Source organism: Castor canadensis, chromosome 14, assembly GCF_047511655.1.
Source record: "Castor canadensis chromosome 14, mCasCan1.hap1v2, whole genome shotgun sequence".
Classification (NCBI taxonomy): Eukaryota; Metazoa; Chordata; class Mammalia; order Rodentia; family Castoridae; genus Castor; species Castor canadensis.
Window position 1 is genome coordinate 22,393,684 of NC_133399.1, and position 24,481 is coordinate 22,418,164.

Sequence of the window (24,481 nt, forward strand, 5' to 3'; positions counted from 1 at the left end):
AGGGAGAAAAAGTAGGCCAGGGACTCAGACCATTGCTTTTAAGGAAGGCCTGACTTGCATTCTTACTAAAGTGTGAATGAGTGATAGCAGCCAGTGAGAGATGAGGAGTGTGTGTGTGTGTGTGTGTGTGTGTGTGTGTGAAGGAAGATAGATGATAAAAAAATTGACAAAATGAGTTTTATGTGAGAAAGGCTACAGAGAAAAAACACAAGAAAGATGCAAGATGAATTTGCTGGCAATTTTTTTTTTTTTAATGGGACTGTGCTTTTTACTTACAAAGCAGGCACTACACCGCCTGAGCCACACCTCCAGTCCCTTTTGCTCTGGTTATCTTGGAGATAGGGTCTCAAAAACTATTTGCCCTGGCTGACCTTGAACCTTGATCCTCCTGATCTCACCCTCCCAGATAGCTAGGATTTTAGGCGTGAGCCACTTGTGCCCAACTGGAGGAGGCAACTTTGGTTTTTTGGCAGCACTGGGGTTTGAATTCAGGGCCTCACACTTGCTAGGCAGGCACCCTACCACTCTAACAGTCTTTTTTTATGATGGGTATTTTCAAAATAGGGTCTTGAGAACTATTTGCCTGGGGCTGGTTTCGAACCGCAATGTTCTTGATTTCTGCCTCCTGAGTAGCTATGATTATAGGCGTGCGGCACCGGTGTCCCCTTGGAGGTGGCAATTTTTAGTAAAAGGCCAGGAAAGGAGGCCTCACTGAAGAAATAACATCGTGTAAGCAGAGACCAGTAGGAGGTGAAGGAGGTGCCGTGTAGATGTATGGGGAAAATCAATCCACACAGAAGAACAGTATGTGCAAAGGTCCTGACATGAGACCTTGCCTGGTGGGCTAGAGATACAGTGAGGAGGCCAGTCTGGGATGGAGTGAGGAAGAAAATGGGAGAAAATGAGGAAAAGGAGATTGTTCAGGCTTTGTGGGCAGCAGGGAGTACTTTAGTTTTTATTCTAAGTGTGATGGGAGCCATCCAAGATTGTAAGCAAAGGAAGGTGTGACCTGACTTCAGCAGGCGCTCTACTGCTTGAGCCACACCTCCAGTCCATTTTGCTCTGGTTATTTTGGAGATGGAGTCTCAAGCACTATTTGTCTGGGCTAGCCTGGAACTACTATCCTCCCTATCTTAGCCTCCCAAATTGCTAGGATTACAGGCATGAGCCACCACACTTGGCTTCCTCTGGTGGCTCTTGTGGAAAGAACAGACAGCTGGAGCTGCAAGACTGGGACAGAAGCTACCAATCCCAGTGGGTAACATTGGAGCTCTGGACAGAGTGGGGCCCTGGAGGAGTGGGAAATGGTTGGCTCCTGGGGACCAGGAAGGTGGGAGTTTGGTGGGACTTGCTGCTGGCTTGAGGTGGAGATGAATGAGAGAAGGCTGGGATGACTCCACATTTTTGGCCTCACAACATGAAAGGACAAACGTGACAGACATAGAGTGGGATGGGTTTGGGAGTGATTGTGGAGTGTGTTGTAATATTTCAAGTGGATCGGGCAAGGAAGTAGTTAGGTAAGAAATCCTTAGTTAGACTTCCAAATGCCAGAGACATTGGTGTCTGATTAAATTAAGACCTGGAAAGATTTGGGCTGGGGATGCAGTTCAGTGGCAGGGTGCTTGTCTAGCATGCAAGAGGCCCTGGATTCCATTCCCTCACCACACCACACCTGCTTATAAGATGAGGAGCATTAAGAAACTGTGCCTTTGGGGCAGTGGCTGATTCATTAACTAGTGAATAAAACCAGGGGCTTTGGCCAGGCGCTGGTGGCTCACGCCTGTAATCCTACCTACTCAGGAGGCAGAGATCAGGAGGATCATGGTTTGAAGCCAGCCCAGGGAAACAGTTCTCCAGACTCTATCTTGAAAAACCCTCGACAAAAACAGGACTGGTGGAATGGCTCAAGGTGAAGGCCCTGAGTTCAAACCCCATTCCCGCCACAGAAAGAAAGAAAACAAAACAAAACTAAAACAATCCAGGGGCATTGCTGGTTTTATTTAGAGAGCAGAATTTGGGAAGAAGTGCGTAGAGTGTTATCAAATATCTGGAAGAATTCACAAATCTTAGCCTATCGAGAGAAGTCAAGCTAACAGTTTGAATAAAATGCTCTAACAGTTTGTTGAGCGCTGTATTCTAAGACAAATGCTTTGAAGCCATCGTTTCATTTCAGTGTGTCTCATCCTTAGGACAGGTCCATGAGGTAGCCACTCACGTCTCCTTGGGAAGGACTGAACACAGGCAGGACTTGCCTCAGGCCATGGGGTTTGGGACATAAAGCTGGTGGTGAGAACAACTGTTCAAAAGAAACCGGGAGAATTCCCTGCCTTTAGCACAGAGCCAGACCCACGCAGGCAGCAGGAGCTGGTGAGAAATGGGCAAGGCGACTTTATGCAGGAACACCAGGTTTACGCTGGGCTGGACCCCTACCTGCCAGCTGTGTGGGGGCTTGGGTCCCTTTCCTTAGAGGTCCTGGCTCCAGGGTCTCAGGCCAGACTCTCCTCCTCCTCTCCAATAGGGCTAGGCAGCCAGGGTGGCGCTGGAGCCCTGGGTCCGGGGATGGACACCGTGGTGTAGGGGTCAGCGGCAGGTCCGGGATTAGGGGCAGATGGCTCAGGACACGCGGGGGGCTCGGGTTCCTGCTCCCGGAGGCCGGGATCGAGCAGCGGGTCCCCGCAGCCGCACTCCGGGGCCGCACCTTCGGGGGCGCTCGCGCAGGCACAGCTGGCGGCTGTGGACGTCTCTGACACGCAGCTGTTCTTGCGGCGTAGCAGGGACAGGCGCCTGCCCAGCAGGCCTCCTCCCGCCATGCCCGCACCCACCGGCAGGAGGCGCTGCAGGAAGTCACTGTGCGCCTCTCCCAGCGGGCCGTCCACGCCGTCCAGCCGCTGGAACTGCATGTCCTCCTTGGCCAGCCTGCAGGATGGACAGTGAGCCGGAGCTGCGGCCTGTCCCCCACCCCCTCCCTCCACCTCCTCCTCCCCTCCCCCTCTCTGCAGTGGTGGGGATGAAACCCACGGGGCCTCCTGCAAGCCAGGCAAGCGCTCCACTACTAAGTCCCACCCCCAGTCCCCGCTTTTCTCCTTGATTGACAGAGCAGAGTCCGAGGCGCGAGGCTCTCCCTGGCTCCGCCAACCCTTAAAATAATCTGCACTTATCCTCTGTCTCTGCTCACACTTAGGTCTCAAAGTCTCAATTGTGGCTTCCTCCTGCCTCCTTTGGGACCACCTCTGGCCCGTCCAATCCTCACAGACCATAAACCCTTAGATCTGCCCCCAGTTCGTGACTTAGTTCCTGTCCCACCCTCCACTGAACCTCTGCCCTAGTCAGTTTTCAGACTTTAGCTCTTCGCCTCCAATCTCCAGACTTTAGTCCTTAGCCTTGTCCTGGTCTCCTATGGACCATTCAGATAGGCACCCAGCCATAAGCTTCGCCCTCTGGAGAGCACGCCCACCCCACTGGCTTACGCAATGTCAAAGGTGGAGCCCTGGAAGGAGGGCTGCTGCAGCAGGAAAGCGGTGGCCGCCGTGTAGGGGGCGCGAGCCTCTGTCGCATCCCAATACAAATCCTTTTCCAACATGGCCAGGTCGTCGTACATCTCGTCCACGGCCAACATCGACACCTGAGGACGTGGACACGCACAGCGGGATGGGGTGGACCCCTCAAGGGTGGGTGGGAAGGGGGTGATCAAAGACAGAAGGGTGATTCTGGACGAGGCCTGGGCAAGTCCTGGCCTGGGCAAGTCCTGGCGCGGGTAAGGCCAGGGCTGCTTTGAGAGTTCGTGGATGATCGCCACGCAAAAAGTCTCACCTGGAAGTTGCGGTCAATCAGGAAGTTGGTCTCAAAGTCATCGTCGTCCTCTCCGAAGGGGTTAATGAGTTGCTCGGCTACCTGAGTAGGGAGGAAGGAGGCAGGAGGATCCTGGAGAAACTAGCACTCCCCAACCCCAGTTCTGGCCTCGGAGCTCCACCCACCTTGAGCCAGCCGGCATAGAAGAAGAATTGCAATAAGGTGAAGATGGGAACGACCAGGTCCAGGGTGTGGTCTTTGTAGCCCTGCGCAGGGTCCAGGAACTGACGACCAATGAGACAAGCCAGGAAGTAGCTGTACACTGCGATGGTCACCACCTGGGGGCGGGGCGGGTGGGGTGCCAGGTTAGCGTCCCCCACTTCTAGGAGTCATCGAAAGAGCAGGGCTAAGACTGCGTGTCACTGGGATGGCGTTCAGATGATCCTCAGTTTCCCTTGAGACTAACAGGTCAGGGACTCTGACATCGAGTATAAACGGAGGCATGGAGAGGTTACCTGGGTGTAGACGAGGGGTACGCTAATCCAGTCGTAGTGAAAGAGCATCCCACACTTTCCTCGAAACACGTTCAGCTCCTGGGGGACGGATACAGGCCATGAAGGGGGCTGAACTGTGAATTCATTTGCGATTAAGTGTGGGTATCTGGAATTGGAAGCGTGTGATCACCGACTGGGAGGTGGAAGTAGGCTTCTGGAGGACGGGCTTCCAGGGAAAGTATTTGGTGGTGAGTGTACACCTGGGGTGGGGGCACGGTGCACCAAGGGTCTACCCGGAATAGATCTCGGGGAAGGGCGCGGCAGGTCGCTCTTGTCACCCTCCATAGGGCACAACTTCACAGGTATCCTGTATGAATGACCTCCCAGAAGGCTCACCTCCAGCAGCAGCTTAAGTGCGCTATTGTCGCGGATGAGGCCCTCGCGCCGGGCCTGCGCCGCCAGGTTGGAGAACCACACGCAGGGCACCCAATACTTGTTGTAGGACGAGTTCAGATTCTCGAACTTCTTGCGCTCCTCCCGGGTCATAAATCCTGGAGGGGCGTGGCCCGGAATTACTCGCCCCTCCCTCTGCCCTAGCTCCGCCTTCGTCCCGCCTCCCTCCCCCCCAATCTGGTCTGGGACTTACCCGCCTCCACTACGTGGTCTATGGTGGGGAAACGCTTGAAGACTGCGGTGCTGACCGAGCGCAGAATAAGCACCGCAGAGAGCCCTGCGTAACGCATGAGCGTGCGCCGGTAAAGCCGGCCGCGATCGTCGCGCCCGTGCACCGTGCCCACCACCACGCACATAAGCGCGTCCGGTAGCGGCATGCATAGGTACTGGTCCCACCAACGGTGCACCACCACCGTCACGTAGAAGCCTGCGGGCAAGCCGGGAATGGGAGCTCAGCAGGGACGCTAGGGCCAGAAGTTGGGGAGCCTGAGCCGTGGAAGGACGACATAGGGCTTGCATCAGGACATCTGCGCAGGTGGGTCACCCTGACCATGCGGGGCCACCTCGGCTGAAAACTTGAGGGCCTGCCCCGAGGTAAGAGGAGGCGCGGGTCACCTTGGCTACGTGGATGTCACCTGGGATATGGGGAATTGGGATACCAGTATGGGGATGAAGACCCGGGGCACATTAACAGGTTGTCACCTGCCACAAGTTGGAGGGCTCGGGACATGGGAATCTAAAACATGGAGAAGAGGGCCCTGGTTTGTGGAGATGTATTATACATTAGGGACACCTGGACAGGCTTGTCACAACAGCCACTCCGAGTCCCTGAGTCAGGAACGCATGAAGGAGACTTAAGCAGGCTGGCCACCCCATCTATGTGGTGGGAGGGAGGCTGGGGTTACATGAGTTCTCTGGAGACTTGGGGGACAGGACTTGTCAGAGAACTATCCCCACAGGTCAGACTCGAGAGAATGGAGGGGGTCCCTGGGGCTCAGAATGTGTAGAGAGACAGAGGGGACTAGTCAACTCATGCAGACATAAGTGAGGAGTATTTGGGACAAGCCTTGCCCCATAGGAGTCCCTCAGGGGCACTGTGACCAGGTGATATCCAAAGTTTCTGAGTGTGAAGCCACAGAGGATATCTGCGCCGTGTGAATCCAACAGTGGGGAGCTGTGGGGGGTTGGATTTGAAGAGGGAATCTTAGAGGGGCAGGAATGGGGAGCTCTAGGAGGCATGAATGGGATTGGGGTTCTCAGGACTCTCAGGGGGAGCGACCTCACCGAGCACGAAGGAGACTGGGATGAGGCTGGCGTACTGATCGCAGTAAATGACGAGTTTCTCGAAGTAGCGTTTCTGCTCTTCAGCCAGCACGAAGCTGCGGGGTAAGGGGGTGCGAGGTTACGAGCGAGCCCCCTTCTCAGGCTTCCCGATCTCCCTTGCCACGCACGTCCCCCACCGAGGCCTCTCGTAGCCCCCTCGTTCAGCTCACGCCCCAAGGGTACAACGCGGGATCCCGGTCAGTCCCCAGCGCTGGCCCGCTCCTCCCGCCCCAGGTCCGCCACTTCACCGGTAGGTGGCGCTCAGCGCCATGTAGAGCCCAAGGAAACAGAGCAGCTCACGCCACAGCAGTTTGTAGATGCTTCCGCGCCACAACAGCAGCAGCTGCGAGAAGCCACCGAAGCGGGCATTGGCCACTCGGGCTGTGTAGGTGACGGTCATCGCGGCGCCACGCCTGTGGGGCCAAAGGAGAGGGGGCTGGACTGGGCCCGGGTCTGTAGGCTGAGTGAGGAACGAACCATGGGGCTGGGCGGAGGCTGGGCTGGGGATTTCAGGTGGGGGTGGAGAGGTGCCAGCCGATCGAGCGCACTGTCCTCACCCCACCCAGACTGTCTCCACCCAGGCCCCATCCGCTCCTTAAGTCCTGGTCTTTGCTCAGGTTCCCTTCTCCTTCCAGTTCAGCTCTGGAGCACCCCCTCCCCTTCCTCAGTCCCAGTCTACGTCCCCAACACCCTTTCCCTGGACATCCCTAGTGCCTTTCTCTAGGTCCCACACCTCTTAGACTCTTTGGTCCACGAAACCAGCTCGAGTTGTCCTCCACCCGGTCCCCTCACCAGGACACCACCCTCAATCTCCCCCACTCCCTGAGTCCCCAGTGCCTCAGTTTCTCGGCTCTCGGCTTCAGGCTCCCCCCTCCCCATTGCCTCACCGCCCCACTTCTGGCTGGCTCTCTCCACTCCCCAGCCCCATCTCCTCCACCGCCTTAGAATATAAGGTGCTAAGGTTCCATGTCTCCCAGACTCTGTCCCCAAGCCCCCCAGTCTCATGGTGGCCCCCTCTCCTGACCACAAGGCCATGGCCCTGTCCACCTCCCCCTTAATCACCTCTGGCTCTGCCCCCTCCCACTTCTCCTCCAGGATCCACCTTGACCTTTCCTCTCTCCTTCAGCTAACCTTACATGCCCTCCCTCTCCACCCCGGGGAGAAGTCCTATCTGAAAGCCTGCGTGTCCTTAGGGTCCCTTAGTACCCTCTGGGGCCTGGGCTTTTCTCACCTGTATGGAGGGTGTCTGATGCAGGGACACACGGGGACAGAGACTGAATGGGCGGGTGGCTTTAGCGTTGGGTGGGGCTGAAGCCAGACCCTTGGTGGGAGGGTGTTGGGGAGTGGGCGTGGGCAGCCCCTCCCAGGCCCGTCCCCCTAGCTGAGCTGCAGCCTGGGAACTTTGTTTGGAGAAGTCCAGCCAGTTTATCACCTGGGGCAGGGGGAAAAGTCTGTCCTGTCTTTCCATGCTCCTCCCAGTCTCTCAGTCACTTACTGGCAGGTCTAAGGCATCTGGAACCTAGAACGGGGGGAGGGGCAGGGATCCTCTTCTCAGCTCACTCAGAGAGGCAGGGTCCTTCCACACTTAGCTGTCACGAAGATGTACACAGAAATACACATTGTAGATCTGGCCACAAATTCAGCTTCCCTTAATCAGCCCGTCATAATTACAGTGACCCAGGGACACTACACACTGTCACAAAGACTTCCAAAGTCACACAAGACATACCTACTTCTATCCCTAGATGGACCCTGGACATATACTCACTCCACAGGCACACTCTTGTTACTCCATATAGGCACACAAGACAAGAAGAGGCAACCAGGGGCCTGCATTCCTTCTTGATTCCACCATGTAACAAAGACACAGTCAAGGTCACACAACGAGCCAAGGGCAGAGCCCATCCAGCCCCTAGAATGCCTTCGCACACACAGCCACACACGTTCATGCAGAAGTATTAATCCTGATCTCCCCCAGTCAAAGTTGCTTCTGGGAGTTAGGAACACCTCCTCTCAACACAGTGGCACACAGTCTTGGGGTCAGAGGGGGACCTGATGGAGCCTGAGATTTGCCAAGGTTGAGAAGATGTATTCAGACCTGGGGGTGTAGCCTAAGTGGCAGAGTGCTTGCCTAGGAAGTTGGATTCCTGGTACTGAAAAGAGAGAGGGAGGAGGGGAGGAAAAAAGGAAGGTGGGGGAGAGAGAGAGAGAGAGAGAGAGAAAGAAAAGAAGGAGGGGGAGGAGGAAGAGGAGGAGGAAGAGAAGGGGAAGGGGAGGGGAAGGGGAAGGGGAGGAGGAGGGGAAGGGGAAGGGGAGGAGGAGGGGAAGGGGAAGGGGAGGATAGAAGAGAAGATAGATTTGCAAAGCTGAGGATATGGCTCAGTGGTAGATCACTTGCAGGAGGACCTGGGTTCCATCTCCAGCAATGAAAATAAAAAAATGCCATCCACACATCAGCGACTCTTCTTTTACAGTCCCACCACATGTAACCCCTGATGAAAGTCACCTAAATTTGTAATTTATTAATGTATTAAGATAAGCCCCTCTCCAAGCCTCCTCCTTGCTATGTGTTGCAAGCACATCCAGACACAGTCTCAGATACCCTCACCATGGCCATCAGCACACAAAGTTGAGGACATAAGTCGTTCCCACACTTGGCATGGATTCAGGACAGATGCTCCTTCTTTAGAGACACACCTACGACGGGGGCTTGCGCAGCCTGGAAGGAACAGCACTCCATTCCATTCAGCAACTTTGAGGACATCCATTCTGAACGGCAATTGGGAGGGGCGAGGGACGTACAGAAGCTCAGAGGTTCGGCCTTGGGGGATGGGGCGCTCTGGGTGCCCATGAACTCTTTACGTTCACCCCAAGAGCGCTAGGATTGCGGATGGCTCAACGCAGCACCACCCCGAGCCCCAGCCGGTGAGGACGCAGTGTTCCCAAGTTGGCAGATGTCCGCCCCGCCCGGAGTAATTAGGATCCGGTTTAGGCCGGCCACCCTCGAACCCGCACCTCCGCTGTCCAGCTGCCGGACAGCCTATAAACCAGAGTGAGGGGACACCTGGGGCGGTGCCAGCAGATGCGCGACTTTGGGAGGGGACAGGATCAGCTGTCCCCACTCCCTAGGATGTGTCCTTGGGTTTACTGCTTCACTGCAGCTAGCTCTCCTGCTCATCCCCTCTCCCACTGCACACACAGGTCCCCACAGAGTTCTGACTGCCGACCCCCGAGGGACAGGTGGGCAAATTGCCCAGGCTGGTTGACATGCTTGGTCATTGTAACAGCAAATAATAACAAACGCTCCTTGGCTTGGTGTTATAAAATCCTCACAAAATTTATCTCATTGACTCCTCACAAGCCCTGATAAGTGCTCTTATTAGTCCACTATCCTGTAAGGGAAACTGAGGGTCAAATGACACACCTTGCTACTGGAACATCTAGGATCTGAGCCTAGGGAGTGTGGCCCAGAGCCTGGGGTCTTTGGGACTGGCTGCACTCCCAACTGTGTATTCACACCACCCCAACATGCCCATTCATGCTTGCCCACACCCTGCAGTGAGTGGGGGGACACAGCTAGGCTGGTGGCTGGGTTCCCCTTACACGTACACCCTGGCACTCCCAGACCCTTGGGTGTGTGCATCCTGAATGCTACTTCCTGAGTCACAGTGTCTTCAGCCATCCCTGTTCTGTCCCCCTCAACTCTAAGCTTGGAACTCGCAAATACACGGGGTCATGCCCCTTCCTGCGTCTGTCAAGCAGAGATGACAGTGGCTGCCCAGGTGGTGGCAGAGGGAGGAGAAAAGGGCAAGGGTCAAGGGGGTCCAGTAGGTGTCCTCCAGCTGGCTGTACCACGTCTGGTTTCTGGCTCACAGAGGGTACACTCAGGTCCTGGTTTTAAGGGCAACAGTACCAATGTTTAAACACTAGGAAGCTCATATGGCAGTGGGTTCCTCAGGGGGGCCCCTCTGGAGGTATGTCCAGATTTCAGGGGTCCTTCAGCCTGAGTCTTCTATCATACTGTCCCCCTAATCAGCCCCATCTTTGCTGGGAGGGGCTGAAGCCAGCCATGGAGGGGGGAATTGGGGGCGGGGTGAAGATTGTTAATCCCCAGTCTGGCAGGCCCAGCCTCAGCCCAGGGCGCCCACTAATTCCCAAACCAAACAGCAGGCAGCACTGGGCCCGCTGCCGGCTTAATCCGCTCCCCACAAGCCTGGGGCTGGCCAAGGGGCCTCCTGATTCCCACACTCTGAGCTTCCAAGGAAGTGAGCAAATGCCCCTCTTTCATTCCAGGCTCTGACACCCTAGCAGGGGCAACCCATCCAGACCTAGATCAAGGTACTCACTCCCTTTCTCAAGACATCTCCTTCCAAAACTGCCACTATAAACACGAACCTCTATAGGTCTCTGTTGTGAATGCATACTTCTAGATGTGACACTTTTGTGTAGTGCACAACCTGTGCAACTGTACCTGAAGGGCCTTACCCGCCCACATCTCCCTATATCAACAAACACAGCTGTTTAAGATTATTTTATTGAGGAGCGAGGGGAGGGGAGAGGTGGGGGACAACTATAGCCCCCTCAGCCCCACCAGGGGGACAAACCCCCTCCCCGCCTCCCACCTCCCCAAGTGGCTCCCCCTGTACTATGGGGGACTTTGTGCAAACTCTGCCCCAGTGGGGGTTGGGGAGGGTGAGTTGAAATGGCAGCAACTGGGGTTGGTGGTGGTGCTACTGGGCACTTGGGGGCTTATAGGGTTCCAGGAGGAGGGCGGAGAAGGTGTTGACCTTGTCTGCTCCCCGAACCTCGTGGGGTAACAGTGGCAGCTTCACGATATGGAAGTCTTCATATAGGTCCTCCATCTGTAGCGGGATGGAGGGCAGAAAGCAGTGATTGGGGGGCAGGAGGGTAAGGACAGACAGAGGCCACAGAGAGGGTCCAGGAGAGAATATGGGGCAGAAGCTTCACAGTGGGAGTAGGGCTGGGAAGCTTAGAGATCCCTGGACTAGACCTCTGGCTCTCCATGGTCACAGACACCTAGGTCAGACCAGCCACAGACCTCGAGAACCAGAAGGAAGGATCTGAAGTGGGGGCAAAGGGCAGGTCAGGGCAGGGAGTCAAAAAAAAGGGTCTGGGCTCAGTGGCAGAGCACTTTCCTAGCATGTGCAAGGCCCTTGGTTCCATCCCCAGCACCAAAAAAAAAAAAGAAAAAAAAAAACTGGGTGGGGGAGGGGTGAGAAAATATAGTAAAGGACAGAAGTGTCTTGGTCAAGTGGGGCTTGGCAGGCTCACCTGGTCCAGGTACTTGGCCTGGATCTTGTGGCGGGCCTCACACATCTTGCAGGGCTTCTCGGGGTCAGGGAAGACGAGCTGGTTGACGATGATATTGTGGGTGTCGATCTTGCACTTGGCCAGCTCCTGGATCAGCCGCTCAGTCTCATACAGGGATAGGAACTCAGCGATGCACACACAGATGAAGGTCGTCTGCTCCTGGGAGAGAGGTGCACAAGAGAGGACAGTGAGGGGAGGGGTCCGGCCCTGTCCCCATCCCTTCAAACCTCTCACTGTCCACTGGACCACGACTCACAGGATCTTTGAACTGTTCACTGACAGAGCGGATGACAGGTAGCGTCTCCTCCAGCTTGGAGGCCAGCTGGTCTGCATTCATGTCACCGAGGCCTAGCATGTTGCACATCTGTGGGGAAGGCATATGTGACAGGCTTACCCCTTACCTGGGACCCATTAAACTCTCCAGGTTGGGGCCTCTCTTAAATACTGAGGTGGGGGGTGACTCCAGGCACCTCCTGACTTTAAACGTGTGGGCTGTGGAGTGGATTTCTGGAGTCAGTCTAATCCTAGCTCTGCCTCTTTGGGGGTAACTGTGGTCAAGGCCTTGACCTCCTAGAGCCTCAGTTTCCCCATCTATAAGCCTTGCCTACAAGGGCTGACGTGTAACATTACAGAATGGCACTGGTCACATAGTCAGTGCTCAGCAAACATTAATACCTGAGGCTGGGGTAGCACACACACCACTAGTGTGGTCATGGGGGTCTGCGGAAGGGTCACAGTAATAATAACCTAGGGGGCCATTTTTGTGCTCTGCATTTGACGGACAAGGAAGGTGGGGGTCCACAGAGATAAAGCAGCTTGCTTGGGTCACACAGTGAGGACAGAGGATGTGAGGGGAAGGTGGGCCATTGGCTCTGGGTATGCGCTTCCAAGTTGTTTGGACCACACCACGCACAGGAGCAGGAGCACAGAGTCCTGCCTGCGGCTGGGGGTGGGGGGGAGGTCGTCCCTTCTTCCTCCCTCAGTGGATACCCATCCCACCCAGGAGAAGCACCCACAGGGCCACCTGCCTGTGAGATGAAGGGGCTGATCTGATTCTTGATTTGCATGAGACGGCCCAGGCCCCGCTCCACAATGGTGGGGAAGTTGAGTAGCCTGAGTGTGTGGCCTGTGGGCGCTGTGTCAAACACCACCACAGAGAAGTTCATGCCTTTCACCAGCCTGTGGGGAGACAGGGATCAGGCTGGCCCTTGGCCTCTGTTCCCCAGGTAGCCCCTGCCCCCACTGGCTGGGCCTGACCTCATGACTTCAGCGTAGCTCATGGCCTCATCGATGCCTGGGAAGGCGCTCATGGCCTCTTGCATCATCTTCTTGCCCATGGTCAGCATGTTATCCTCCTCGAAGAACTCATCAGGCAGCTCTGCCACACCCAGGCTGGGGTCGATCTCCTGGGGGCCGAGGGGAGGAGACGCCGGTCACTGCAACTGCCAGACACATGGCTAAAGGGAGCCCGTGTCCACAGGCACTTCATTAGACCGTGGCCCTGCCTTGGAGACTCATGATCTGCTACTGTCTCTCGAAGGGCCAAACCTTCACCAGCAAGTAGCAAATTGCAAACTAGGTCTAGAGAGCACAGAAGAAGCTGAAACCCACCTTGGCATTTAAAATGCTGTTCCCCACTCAGAATTTGCCTCCTTAAGATACTCCCAAAAGTGGCCTCTGACTTCTTTCAGATCTCTCCTGTACTGTTGAGCCGTCACTAAACGCCTAACAGCGAAGCCCTTCTCACATCCTGCATGTTTTTTTCTTTTTGGCAGTACTGGGGTTTGAGCTCAGGGCCTCACGCTTGCTAAGCAGATACTCTCCACTTGAGCCACTCCCACAGCCCTTTTAGCTTTAGGTTATTTTTCAGATAGGGTCTCATATTTTTTCCCTGAGCTGGCCTGGATCTTGATCCTATTTACACCTCCCATGGAGGTGTAAAAAGCATGTACCACCACACCTAGCTGTTGGTTGCTAATTTTTTGCCAGGGCTGGCCTCAAACCAGATCCCCCCATATCCAATTTCCAAGAAGCTGGGATTACGGACAGGTGTGACCCATTGTGCCCAGCTTTTTTTTTTTGAGACAAGATCTCTTGCTATATAGCCTATCTCTGCCTCCCAAGTAACTAGGATTATAGGCATGCGTTACTATACCCGGCTCCAGTCTCAGTACTATAAACCTCCATGGGTCCCCCTGTGCCCTGTTTCTGTCCTTCTTGGCCAGCGCTCTATTCAATCCAGGCTCCCTGGGTTGCTCTGCTAATCCTCCCTCTTTTGTCACCAGTGGCGACACTGGGTTTGAACTCAGGGCCTCACACTTTCTAGGCAGGCGCTCTACCACTTGAGCCACTCTGCCAGCCTCCCTCAGCTTCTTCTCAGCTTCCCAGTACTGCTTGTACCCAGGGGCCAGAACACACCTGACCTGTCCCTCCCACCTTACTCCACATTCCTGGTCGGAGATCTCCTATACACTCAACAAGCCAGATGATTATGGGGCCTCTTTCTACCCTGAGAGGTGTTCAAGTGATGTCTTGACCCTCTTCAGGTATCTTCTGTCTTATTCACTGCTAAGTCCTCACCTCGGTGAGAAAGAGAAACCACAGGTATCAAAAGCCTCATCTTCCTCCAGGAAATACCCCAGTCCCTCACGCTTTCCTCTAACCCTTGACCTGGCAGAGCTTATGTCCTGGGTCTGTGTTCTGAGGGAACTCTGTTCCCCTGAGGCTGGTCCTGTAAAAGCATCACCTGTCTCTCCCCGGGGGCATGTTCTCAGCAGCATTCGAACATGCCTATCATTCACTCTCTCACAGATACCCTCCTAAAGGCAACAGTAGTGGTACATGCCTGCAGTCCCAGCTACTTGGGAGGCTGAGGCAGGAGGACTGCTTGAGCCCAGGAATTCAGGGCCAGCCTGTGCTACAAAGCAAGATCTTATCTCCTTACTTCAGTGACATTCTCACTACTCAGCTTCCCTCATGGCAGTCACCGTACCTCCCCCACTCCAGACAGGCTTTGGTCCCCATTCCTAAGGTGATCTATCCAAAACCGATGCGCTTCCTGGAGCCTACAGCGGCCTCTTCCTGCCTGAAACACTTTCCTTTCCTGGAGCTCAGGAATCCTTCCTGTCTGGCTCTCCTTCTACTTCACAGGTGGCTCCTTTTCCTGGTTCTTCCTCTTCCTACTCCTCCACTTTACTCTAAAGGCTAATATGCCCCTGGGTTTGTTTCTCAACCTCTCTGTTCTTTTGCAATCTATTCCACTGGTGCAACTGCAGTCTCAGCTACTTGGGAGGCTGAGGCAGGACTGTTTGAGCCCAGGAGTTCCAGGCCAGCTTGGGCAACACAGCTAAGACTTCATGTTAAAAATAAAATATAGGGTTGGGCAGGGTGGCTCACACTTGTAATTCTAGCTGCTTGATAGGTAAAGATTGGGAGGATTGTGGTTTGAAGCTAGCCCAGACAAAAAGTTAGCAAGGTCCAATCTCAACAACCAAGCCAGGAGTGGTGATTCATGCCTATAATCTCAGCTACTCTGGAGGTGTAGTTATACAGTTCTGTCAGAGGCTGGCCTGGGTAATACCCTAACCTCCTTTGAACTGCTGGCTCGTACAACTAAGCTACTCTCATGATGTCTGCATTTGGGTGTCTAGTGGGCACCTCAGATTCTCTGTGGACAAAATATATATATATGTATATATATATATATATATATATATATATATATATATATATATATATTTTTTTTTTTTTTTTTTTTTTTTTTTTTTTTTGTGCACTGGGGTTTGAACTCAGGGCCTCACAGTTGATAGGCAGGTGCTCTACCACTTCAGCCACTCCGTCAGCCCTTTTTTGTGATGGTTTTTTTTTTTAAGACAGAGTCTCATGAACTATTTTCCCAGGATGGCTTTGAACTGCAATCTTCCTGATCTCTGCCTCTTGAGTAGCTAAGATTACAGGCATGAGCCACCAGCGCCCAACCAAAACAGAATTCTGGATTTATCCCACCTAGACCTGCTCCTCTCCGAGTTTTCCTCATCCCAGGTTTCCATGGAGAAAAATAAGAGCTATACTTCGTTTCTTCCTTCTTTCTCCTACCCATTAACACCAAGCAACTTTCATTGCTTTGTTCAAAATATATCCCAACTCTAACTGCTTGCCCCCCAACATTCTGCTCCCACAAATCCAGGCTACATACCCAACCCCATCCATAGGTTACATCCCCAACCTCCTTGTTACTTTCCCTGCTTCCAGCCGTGCCCTAGAACCCGATCTCCAGAGAACTTTTCAAGACATGAATTTAGGTGGTCAGGAGCTGTAGCTCAGTGGTCGTGAACTTGTCTAGCCTCAAGAGATTGGGTTCTATTTCCACCACCACCACTACCACCACCACACAGCAGCAACAATAACAAAATGTGAACGTGCCTCCAACAGTGCCCTGTTTAAAATGAATAGTTTGTCATTAAATTTAGAATTAAAGCCACATTGCTCACAGCGGCCTGCAAAGTCCCAGTGTCATCTCTGGGTGGTTCTACCTCTCCTTCCGTTACCCTTGCTTAGCTTCAGTCACTGTCACCTCCTTCCTGCTCCTTAAATATTCCTCTGTGAGTACGTTAAGGAAGGTGTGAGAATGGAGAGATACAGGAAGCAGAATAGGCAAGGCCTCAAGGGGCCTTTGCCAGAGCCCTGCTTTACTTACCATAGCAAAGAGGTTGTCATAGCCTTTGACCTTGGTAGGCACCTTGGAGAACTTCTGGTCAAAAGCATCTGAGATGTTGTGGGCTGGGTCTGTGGAGATGATCAGAACACTCTCACGGCCCTTGGATAGCTGCACCGCCAGGCTACAGCTGCATGAAGGAAAGATGGAAAGGTAGGGAGTAAGGGGTTGGGCTCCCAAGATCTGTAAGGGAAAATGTGGGGTCCCAGGTGCAGAGACCTGGATCAGCAGGGTTCTCGACAGTACAAGTCACTGGGGGATCAAGTCTTAATGCCTGCAAGGGAGCTCTCTCAGATATCGCCAACTAACTCCTCTATCTGGACTAGATTTCAGTTGACTTATTCTGCTTGGTCTCATAGCTACGTCTGCTTTTCTGGGGGACACAGTGGTATGGACCAGTTGTTCCGCCAGTAAAACGCGCCTCTGTGCCTTCTCCCCTCCTCAACCCTAAGTTAGGAGGTCCTCGGGATTTCCTCTAAGTCTAAGATGGTTCGCGAAGTCCACTTGTTCAGAATTTGCCCCAGGGACCCTTTCCCTACCTCCCAGCTGACAGTGACAGTCTGATCATGCGCCCTTTTCTCCACCTTCCACTCCTGCCCGCGCGGGCATAAAACCGCAAGGTGCCCCAGACTATGTGTTCTTCCACCTATTCTAAGCTCACTCGGGTACAACGCGACTGATTGGGACATCTAAGTGCTCCTCCGCACCCCATGCGCAGGATTCCCTGTGGCTAGGCACTTAAGCCCCAACAGACCTGATCCAACTTAGAGGGTGCCAGACCTGCACTCAGGAGGTAGCGTCCGATTGTTACAGTTAATATCTGGGGAGCACAACGCAGAAGACCGGGGCTCAGCCTCCTTGCCCGGCTTACGGTGTAAAAGCCGGTCCCTGGCCTCCCCTTCGCCCAGTGGTACATCCCACCCGCCTTCCCTGCTCCCACACTAGTCTTCTTACCTGCAGGTGGTCTTGCCCACCCCACCCTTGCCCCCGACGAAGATCCACTTAAGGCTGCGCTGCTCGATGATGTTGCTAAGCGTGGGCTCCAGCGGCTCCACATCAGGTGCATCTTCGAACTCATCTGCCTCAACCCCCCACCCGGCCACCCCCGCCGCCATCTTGGAACCGGCTCACGTGATCGAGCGGAGCGCACCATGGAAAGCACCCACAGGGGAAATATGTCTACCACATGCCTGTCGAGGGTAGAAGCCTGAATTAATTTCCCCATGGGTTGACTTTTAGGAGATAATAGAAGCCATATTTTTAGTATTTTATGCTTCTATGGCTCACCTTGTTCACCTCTTGTTTATATTTTTTCCAAGAGCTTCCCTCCCTAATGAACATATTGGTACCGTCCAGATTACTCCCCTTCACTGATTGGACCTTAAGTCTTACAGCACTCTTTTCATTGGCTACATCTTTTCTTACTTCCACCAGTCACGTTTCACGTCCCGGCAGCCACCACCTCTCCTTAGCAACCAGCCAAACACCCTGTCCAAGCTCTTTCACCAAGTTAAGATCCTAGGTCCGCCCTGGCTCGATTCTATAGGTTAATCTCGTGTCGATCATTTCCTCCCTACTCTCCAAGTTGGAGCCCAACATCGCCTTAGGGCCGCCCACTCTCTTATTTAATAGGCTGTAAGCCATCTGGCTCCTCCCGTAAGCCAATCATGGACGAATTATTTACGTGGCTGGGGACAGGTCCCCGGGTTGAGGGTGGGTTACAAGGAACAGGACTCCAGTTGTGGACAGAGCCCACAGACCTTTGTCCAGTATTCACCGAACCCCGCATGCTGGGCAGAGACCATACCTGCAACCATGTTTCCTGTGGTAGAAGGGACGCTAATTCCTATACACTTGCACTTGGCTCCTTGTTCGAGGTGACACCAAGTTCACCTAATTCCTAGGAATACAAACTGGGTCTCAGGCCCTTGGTGGGGACCCCAGTCCAGAACACTTAAGAGGTGGACTCAGCCTAGAAATATTCTAGGCTTCATTTTGAGTACTCCAGTCCATAAAATAACTTTTATTCTCAGAGACACCAGCTCAGCGGAGTAAGCTGTATCCCTACTCCCAGGTACAGGTGCCTAACCCAGAGAAACTACCATTTTTAGTTCGGGACACCAGGTTAGATACACCCTGTAAACCTAGTTAGGGACCCAAGCTCCAATGTGTCAGATGAGCACACAGCCCCAAACGGGGTCCTTTCACTCACAAAGATTATCCCTGGTGGCAGACGGGGATTATGGCCCTGAAAATGCTCCCTCGGTCCCTCGCGGGAACCCCAATTCGGAGAGCCAGCTACAGCCCGAGTCGTAGGCGATGGTCCCATTTCCGAGGAGCCCGCGTTTGCCTAACGCCAACTCGCGCCTAGCTGGAATTAGGCAATCAACGGGGCGGGGCATCCCCGCCCTTAGGGCCCTACCCCCTTTTAGCCCCGCCCCCTCGGCGGACGCTTCAGGGCCCAGACCGCTCTTCCCAGCGTGCATTGCTCCGGACGAAGCAAGTCGGGCGCCAAGCGCGGGGCCCGAGCGGCCTTCCCGGAGTCCTTTGCGCGGCACCTGGCGACAAAATGGCTGCCCGAGGGAGACGGGCGGAGCCTCCGGGCCGGGAGGCGCCAGGCCCCGCGGGCGGCGGCGGGAGCCGATGGGCTGAGTCTGGGCCAGGAACGTCACCCGAGAGCGGGGACGAGGAGGTGTCGGGCGCTGGTTCGAGCCCGGTGTCGGGAGGCGTGAACTTGTTCGCCAACGACGGTAGCTTCCTGGAGCTGTTCAAGCGGAAGATGGAGGAGGAGCAGCGGCAGCGACAGGAGGAGCCGCCCCCGGGCCCGCCGCGACCCGACCAGCCGGCTTCTGCCGCCGCGGGCCCAGGGGATCCGAAGAGGAAGGGCGGCCCGGGCCCTACACTCAGCTTCGTAAGGAGCCGCGGGGGTGGGGGCGGGCGCCAGGGCCGGCCTTGGCACAGGGGGAATCGGGGCCCAAGAAAGGGTGTCGAGATCCAGGTCCACCCTCCCCCCACCCTGTGAGGGGCTGTGCGAGTCACCCGCTGAGGATGTTGAATCTGGATTCCCAAGGAGAGCAGTCCCGGGGCGGGAGCGGGGGATCACCAGATCCTATCCTCTGGAGCCCGGGAATTGCATCGGAAGCAGCACTCTGGGGATGGGGAGCCCTGGATACCAGGATTCCCGTTTGAGTGGTACCCGGACTTTGGATACTGGGACAACCCCCTAAGTGTGGGGAAGAGGGAAAGGGTGGGGGCAAATTCGAGCCCGGAATCTGACCTGTGTGGTTTAGACTCAGACCGCCGACTGTGTGACCTTAGGAAGATTGCTCGACTTCTCTAAATCTCATTCAACCAGTGTCCATTTATTGAGCACCTTACCTCGTGCTGGGCATCGTGTTAGGTGCTGGGTATTCAGTGGTGAACATGACAGACAAGGTCGCAGCGTTTTTGGAGCCTCAAGGTTGACTTGCCCCTTTTCTCTAGTTGCAAAAATGAACATCATCGAATCTTTTTTTCCCAGTGAGGTATGGAAAAGTGAGATAGCGCAGGGCATTCTTATAGGGAGGGCTAGAACAGTGTTCTCAATTGGGTACCATCTTCCCCCGCCCCCATATGGCAAAGTCTGGAGACATGTTTGGTTGTTAAAACTGGGGGAAGAGGTGCTAGTGACTTCTATGGGTAGAGGCTAGGGATGATACCCAACAATATTTAGCAACCTACAATACATAGGAAAACAAAGAATGATGTAGTGCACAATGTCAGGGCTAAGGTGAAAACCTCTAAATAAATGGGACACATACGGATTTTCACCTGTGAGGTTCTCTTTGGTGTTGAGATCAAGGCCCTGTAGTTGTGCTGGAAAAAGTATTGATTTAGAATAAACAGACTGGGGTTGGGGGGTCAAGTCTTAGATTTAGCTGTGTGGTTTTGGACAAGCCTCAGTTTCTTTTTCTGTTAAAAGTTTGTGTGTAAGCTGGGCGCTGGTGGCTCACACCTGTAATCCTGGCTATTCAGGCGGATGAGATCAGGGGATTGCAGTTTGAAGCTAACTCAGGGGAAGTAATTCCAAAACACTATCTCGAAAAACCCATCACAAAAAGGGACTGGTGGAGTGGCTCAAGCCAGCCTAGCAAGCGTGTGGCTCTTGAGTTCAAACCTCAGTGCTGCTATTAAAATTTTTAAAAATGGGTGTTGGTCTGTAATCCTATGTACTTGTAGGCTAAGGAGGATCACAGTTTGAGGCCAGCCCGGTTTTGGAGACCCCCCCCCCCCGCCAAAATAACTGGAGCAAAATGGACAAAAGGTGTGGCTTAAGTGGTAGAGAGCACTTGCTTTGCAAGTGTGAACTCCTGAGTTCAAACCCCAGTTCCACCAAAACAAAACAAAACTGGGTGGGCTGGGAATGTAGCTCAGTGACTGACCTCTTGCTTAGTGTGCAGGAGGCCCTGGGTTTCACCTCCAGCACTGCAAAAAAAAAAAAAGTTGGGGTGGGTATGGGAATAGTACCAGCAGTGTCTGCCTGAAAGGTCTCCGGAGATGGGATGATGTCACTGAAGCTATGGCAGCCTCTGGAGAACAGGAAGCCCCCAGTGAAGGGGGGAAGATGAGGTAGATATAACAGTGAAAGTCCAGAGTGAGACTTCTCTTTAAGCAAGGAAAGTGTCCCGATTTGGGTTGATGTGACAACTGAGTGAGGCTGCTGTTTCTGCTTCCCCCACAAATGGGAGCAACAATAGTTGTTGTTACTGCCTTTTTCATTTATTCTGGGACCATTTGCAACCATAACACCAAAAAGGCCAAGCCAGGTTGGGGAAAAGGGAGTCGTTCTCTGCTCATTGGTTTAGGGTGGCATCCAGTGGATTAGATCCACATGACTCTGCACCCAGCTCCATTGTTTGTTGGCAGCTTGACTTGTCCTTTCCAAACATTGCCCTCCTTCCCTCTCCTTCATAAAATGGGGGCAAGCGCTGGAGGTGTAACTCTAGGGGTAGAGAGCCTGCCTACAATGTGCAAGGCCTTGAGTTCAAACCCCAATGCTGCCCCTTCTCCCCCCCCAAAAAATATGGGAGTAGTTATAACTTCGTGATGGAGTAACTGAATGTGGAAGACAGTCACACACCCATGCACTGGGCACAGGGCTCAGCATACAGTAAGTGCTCAATAAAGGGAGCTGTTGTGGCCTATGTGGTCCCTTCTAGGAGAGGATGAGGCCAGAGCTGGTCCCCAGTGAGGTGGGCACTTTTCTGGCTCCCTGGGAGGACATCCCGGGGCCAGGACTGCCTGGGCATGGTGGCCCAGGGCAGGCGCTGAGCTGCGTGTGCTCCTCTCTGATTGCTGCGCAGGTCGGCCGGCTGGTGGAGCTGGGCGCTGCGTCGGGACTGGCCACCAGGCCACGCTAGGAAGGTCTAGTGGGCCTCAGCGCCGCCAAGGGCGGGCCCGGCTCCTGTAACCCTTGCAGTCTTCTGTCCCTTCACCCAGGTGGGCAAACGCAGAGGCGGGAACAGACTAGCCCTCAAGACGGGAATAGTAGCCAAGAAGCAGAAGACGGAGGATGAGGTGAGTGGGCCAGGGACCCAGGTGCCTGGCTGCTGACCCTTCACACTCCCTGTATAGTATCCTACCTTGGGTTGGGGTGTGCAGCTGGTGGCGTGGGAAGGCTTTCCCCAATGTCCCCAAACAGCTGGCCCCTGCATGTCTGTACCTCAAACCCAAGGCCTTCAGGGTGACACTGTGGGTCCCTGCTCCAGAACAGTCATGACCCCAGTTTCTGGTCTCATGGGCATCCCCCTCCTTACTCCCTCTCATCCCCATCCCATCCCACAGGTATTGACAAGTAAAGGTGACGCATGGGCCAAGTACATGGCAGAAGTGAAAAAGTACAAAGCCCACCAGTGTGGTGATGATGATAAAACTCGGCCCCTGGTGAAATGACCCTTCCCCAAGTCCATGCCCATGCCCACGGCCTGGGACTCTGCGATGTACATAACTATTTAATGTGGCGACAGTGGCAGCCTCCCTGAGGACTGGTACACAGAAGGAAACCGAGGGGCTTCCCGCAGCCGGATGATTCTCCAGGACTCTTTTTTACCTTGAGCACTTGCCTCCTGAGACTTACTAGAACAGTGGTTTATTGTCCCCTTTCTCCCCACCTCCTTGCTCTGTCTCGCTCTTCTGTCTTCCTCTTCTTGCCTTCCTTTCCCTCCCCTTAGCCATCACTTCTGGGAAGTAAAGAACTTGACTTAGTGTGGGAACTGTGTGCTTGGTTTGTTTTCTTCAGGCTCTGGAAGTTAAGCCCTCCTCGGAGGGGGTACCATACCTGACCAAGCTGGGGTCTGCGGAATGAAACTCAGGGTGTTGGGAGGAAAACAGGCACGTCCCCTCCTGTGTCCTGGACTTACTTCAAGACCCATCTTCATTCCCCCAGGACTACACCCCTCACTGTGGCATCTTGGGTCTGGTCTTTTATCTATTTTATTTTTTAAATATGTATTGATTGGTGGTACTGGGATTTGAACTCGGGGCCTTGTGCTTGCTAAGCAGGTGCTCTGCCACTTGCACCATTCTGCCAGCCCTATTTTGTTTTTGAGACAGGATCTCACTATCCAGCCCAGGCTGACTTCAAGCTCAGGATCCTCTTGCCTATGCCACTCAAGTGCTGGGTTTATAGGCATGAGCTACCACTCCAGGTCAGTTCAGTTTCTTCACAGTCCCATTTTGGCTGTGCCTTGGGTGTAATTCAGTGGTAGAGGGCGTGACGTGCAAGGCTGTGGGTTTCATCCCCCACCACAGCACATCCAGGTACACACACCTTCCATTTTGGCTGGGCCTAAGCTGTTATTTTGGTTTACTCAGCAGGTACTTACTAAGCAACTAGAATGTGCCAGGGTAGTTTTAGGCCCCTGGGCCACAGCAATGGGCACAACAGACCACCCTCTCTGCCCTTGCAGAAGGAGAAAAATGGAGCCGGACACCAGTGGCTCATGCAGGAGGATTGCAGTTCCAAGCCACAAGACCCTATCTTGAAAAACCCATCTCAAAAAAGGGCTGGTGGAGTGGCTCAAGGTGTAGGCCCTGAGTTCAAACCCCAGTATTGCCAAAAAGAAGGAGACAGATAAGAAGGAAAAGGGTAAGCCCTTTTGGATAGTCACTGCTTACAGTGATAAGGTAGAGGCTGGTGTGTGTGTGTGTGACATTTGAACAGAGTTCTAGAGAGGTGAGGGTGTCCCAGGTGGAGGGATTAGCCACTGTAGACAGGTTCAGAGAGGGCCTGGCCCTGATGGGGACCTGAGGAAGGACCAACAGCTGTGGTCCCAGGGCAGGGCTAAGGTGGTGTTCCTCTGGCCTCTGAGACTCTGTCAGAAACAGTCTCTGGGCAGGGGTTCACCCATGTAACAGACACAGAGCCGGGCACGGCCACGCATACGATCCCAGTAATAGGGAGGCGGAGACCACCCTGGGCTACACAGCAAAGCCCTGTCTCAAAAACCAAAAGGGCTGGAGGCATGGCTCAAGTGCTAGAGTACCTGCCCTGAGTTCAACGCCAGGACCGCCAAGAAAAGAAAAATCAAACCTGCTTACACAGGGACACAGCTGCTACCAAAGCACACAATTCCTGCTCTTGTGAATCTGACATTCTAGTGCTGGTGTTCGGTAGTGGTGGTGGGGGAAAAACAGCACACATCAGATGTTTATACATTCTACCCATGAAGGTCCCAGATAGTGGGAAAGGGGGCAATTTGAAGTAGGTTGATTAGGATGACCTCCCTGAGAAAGGGACATTTGTTCCAAATCAGCAGTGAAGGTGGTCCTTGGAAAAGCTTTCCAGGCAGAAGGAAGGACAGGTGTAGATACCCTAACTGAAACTGGGCACACCTTCCCCTATCACTTCCTGCTTAACACAATAAGCTTGTCTGGTTTATTTTCCAGGAGGGCTCAAAGGTCTCTCTTTGGGGAGAAGGTGAATTGGCTCAGGTGTGACTTTGGCCTGAGGGGCAGCAATAGTGTGTGTGTGTGTGGGGGGGGGGGATCAGGGAAGCTAAGGCCACCTTTGGTGCCTTCTCTTCCAAAGCTAGCAGCAGCAACTGGATCTTTAAAAAGAAACACAAGTGGGAGAATTAGGTCGCCCTGTAGCAGCATGGCCTCTATTCTGCAGAGGCACAGCTCTGGGTACACCCCCCTTTTGTGACCTAGGAAAAGTGAAGGGAGAGGAGAATCAAATTCAGGTTTTGGTGAGTCACACATTTCTGGCTTCAACCTATTTTAGTGCCCATTGGCTGTGTGATCTTTGGTAAATTACTTGACCCTTCTGTGGTTCAGGTCCTTAATCTATTTTCATTTCTAAAATCAAATGCTAAAGAAAGCCAGCCTGGAGTATAGC

At 53.8% G+C, this 24,481-nt stretch overlaps 3 protein-coding genes across 6 annotated transcripts; 1 reads left to right on the top strand and 2 right to left on the bottom strand.

The window, feature by feature from the left end:
* Window positions 1–1,987: 1,987 nt before the first annotated feature.
* Window positions 1,988–6,459, bottom strand: Best2 (bestrophin 2). Its single transcript, XM_074053418.1, has 9 exons — window positions 6,308–6,459; window positions 6,021–6,115; window positions 4,930–5,163; window positions 4,680–4,834; window positions 4,305–4,382; window positions 3,975–4,127; window positions 3,811–3,891; window positions 3,468–3,622; window positions 1,988–2,916 (listed from the first exon to the last, which is right to left on the bottom strand). The coding sequence occupies exons 1-9, from the start codon at window positions 6,457–6,459 to the stop codon at window positions 2,487–2,489; spliced, it is 1,533 nt and encodes a 510-aa protein (XP_073909519.1). The 3' UTR covers window positions 1,988–2,486.
* A 4,116-nt stretch (window positions 6,460–10,575) lies between these two features.
* Get3 (guided entry of tail-anchored proteins factor 3, ATPase) lies at window positions 10,576–18,424 on the bottom strand. Of its 3 annotated transcripts, none has more exons than XM_074053999.1 (7): window positions 18,317–18,424; window positions 16,087–16,234; window positions 12,648–12,796; window positions 12,419–12,569; window positions 11,647–11,754; window positions 11,352–11,549; window positions 10,576–10,921 (listed from the first exon to the last, which is right to left on the bottom strand). In XM_074053999.1, the coding sequence occupies exons 2-7, from the start codon at window positions 16,087–16,089 to the stop codon at window positions 10,790–10,792; spliced, it is 741 nt and encodes a 246-aa protein (XP_073910100.1). In that variant the 5' UTR covers window positions 16,090–16,234; window positions 18,317–18,424; the 3' UTR covers window positions 10,576–10,789. The 3 variants fall into 3 exon arrangements, with proteins under 3 accessions (XP_073910100.1, XP_020011484.1, XP_073910099.1); XM_020155895.2 differs by lacking the exon at window positions 18,317–18,424 and adding an exon at window positions 17,059–17,239; XM_074053998.1 differs by lacking the exon at window positions 18,317–18,424 and adding an exon at window positions 16,859–16,982.
* A 163-nt stretch (window positions 18,425–18,587) lies between these two features.
* On the top strand, window positions 18,588–22,355 carry Trir (telomerase RNA component interacting RNase). 2 transcript variants are annotated; one of them, XM_020155946.2, is made up of 3 exons: window positions 18,598–19,015; window positions 21,583–21,660; window positions 21,928–22,355. In XM_020155946.2, exons 1-3 carry the CDS (start codon window positions 18,674–18,676, stop codon window positions 22,033–22,035), a joined length of 528 nt encoding a protein of 175 aa, XP_020011535.1. In that variant the 5' UTR covers window positions 18,598–18,673; the 3' UTR covers window positions 22,036–22,355. The 2 variants fall into 2 exon arrangements, with proteins under 2 accessions (XP_073910108.1, XP_020011535.1); XM_074054007.1 differs by lacking the exon at window positions 21,928–22,355 and having other exon boundaries at window positions 18,588–18,992; window positions 21,583–21,659.
* The last annotated feature ends 2,126 nt before the right edge of the window (window positions 22,356–24,481 follow it).

What these genes read in the sequence shown, in the direction of transcription:
- Best2 (XM_074053418.1), bottom strand. Translation starts at nt 6,459, where the DNA reads ATGACCGTCACCTACACAGCCCGAGTGGCCAATGCCCGCTTCGGTGGC. An exon ending in CACTTAAGCTGCTGCTGGAG is followed by an intron (nt 4,383 to 4,679) that starts GTGAGCCTTCTG and finishes TCCGTCCCCCAG; the next exon opens with GAGCTGAACGTGTTTCGAGG. An exon ending in TACCCCTCGTCTACACCCAG is followed by an intron (nt 4,128 to 4,304) that starts GTAACCTCTCCA and finishes CCCCGCCCCCAG; the next exon opens with GTGGTGACCATCGCAGTGTA.
- Trir (XM_020155946.2), top strand. Translation starts at nt 18,674, where the DNA reads ATGGCTGCCCGAGGGAGACGGGCGGAGCCTCCGGGCCGGGAGGCGCCA. An exon ending in CGGGCCCTACACTCAGCTTC is followed by an intron (nt 19,016 to 21,582) that starts GTAAGGAGCCGC and finishes CCCTTCACCCAG; the next exon opens with GTGGGCAAACGCAGAGGCGG. An exon ending in AGCAGAAGACGGAGGATGAG is followed by an intron (nt 21,661 to 21,927) that starts GTGAGTGGGCCA and finishes CCCATCCCACAG; the next exon opens with GTATTGACAAGTAAAGGTGA.
- Get3 (XM_020155895.2), bottom strand. Translation starts at nt 17,219, where the DNA reads ATGGCGGCGGGGGTGGCCGGGTGGGGGGTTGAGGCAGATGAGTTCGAA. An exon ending in GTGGGCAAGACCACCTGCAG is followed by an intron (nt 16,235 to 17,058) that starts GTAAGAAGACTA and finishes TCCTTCATGCAG; the next exon opens with CTGTAGCCTGGCGGTGCAGC. An exon ending in AGGCCAAGTACCTGGACCAG is followed by an intron (nt 10,922 to 11,351) that starts GTGAGCCTGCCA and finishes ATCCCGCTACAG; the next exon opens with ATGGAGGACCTATATGAAGA.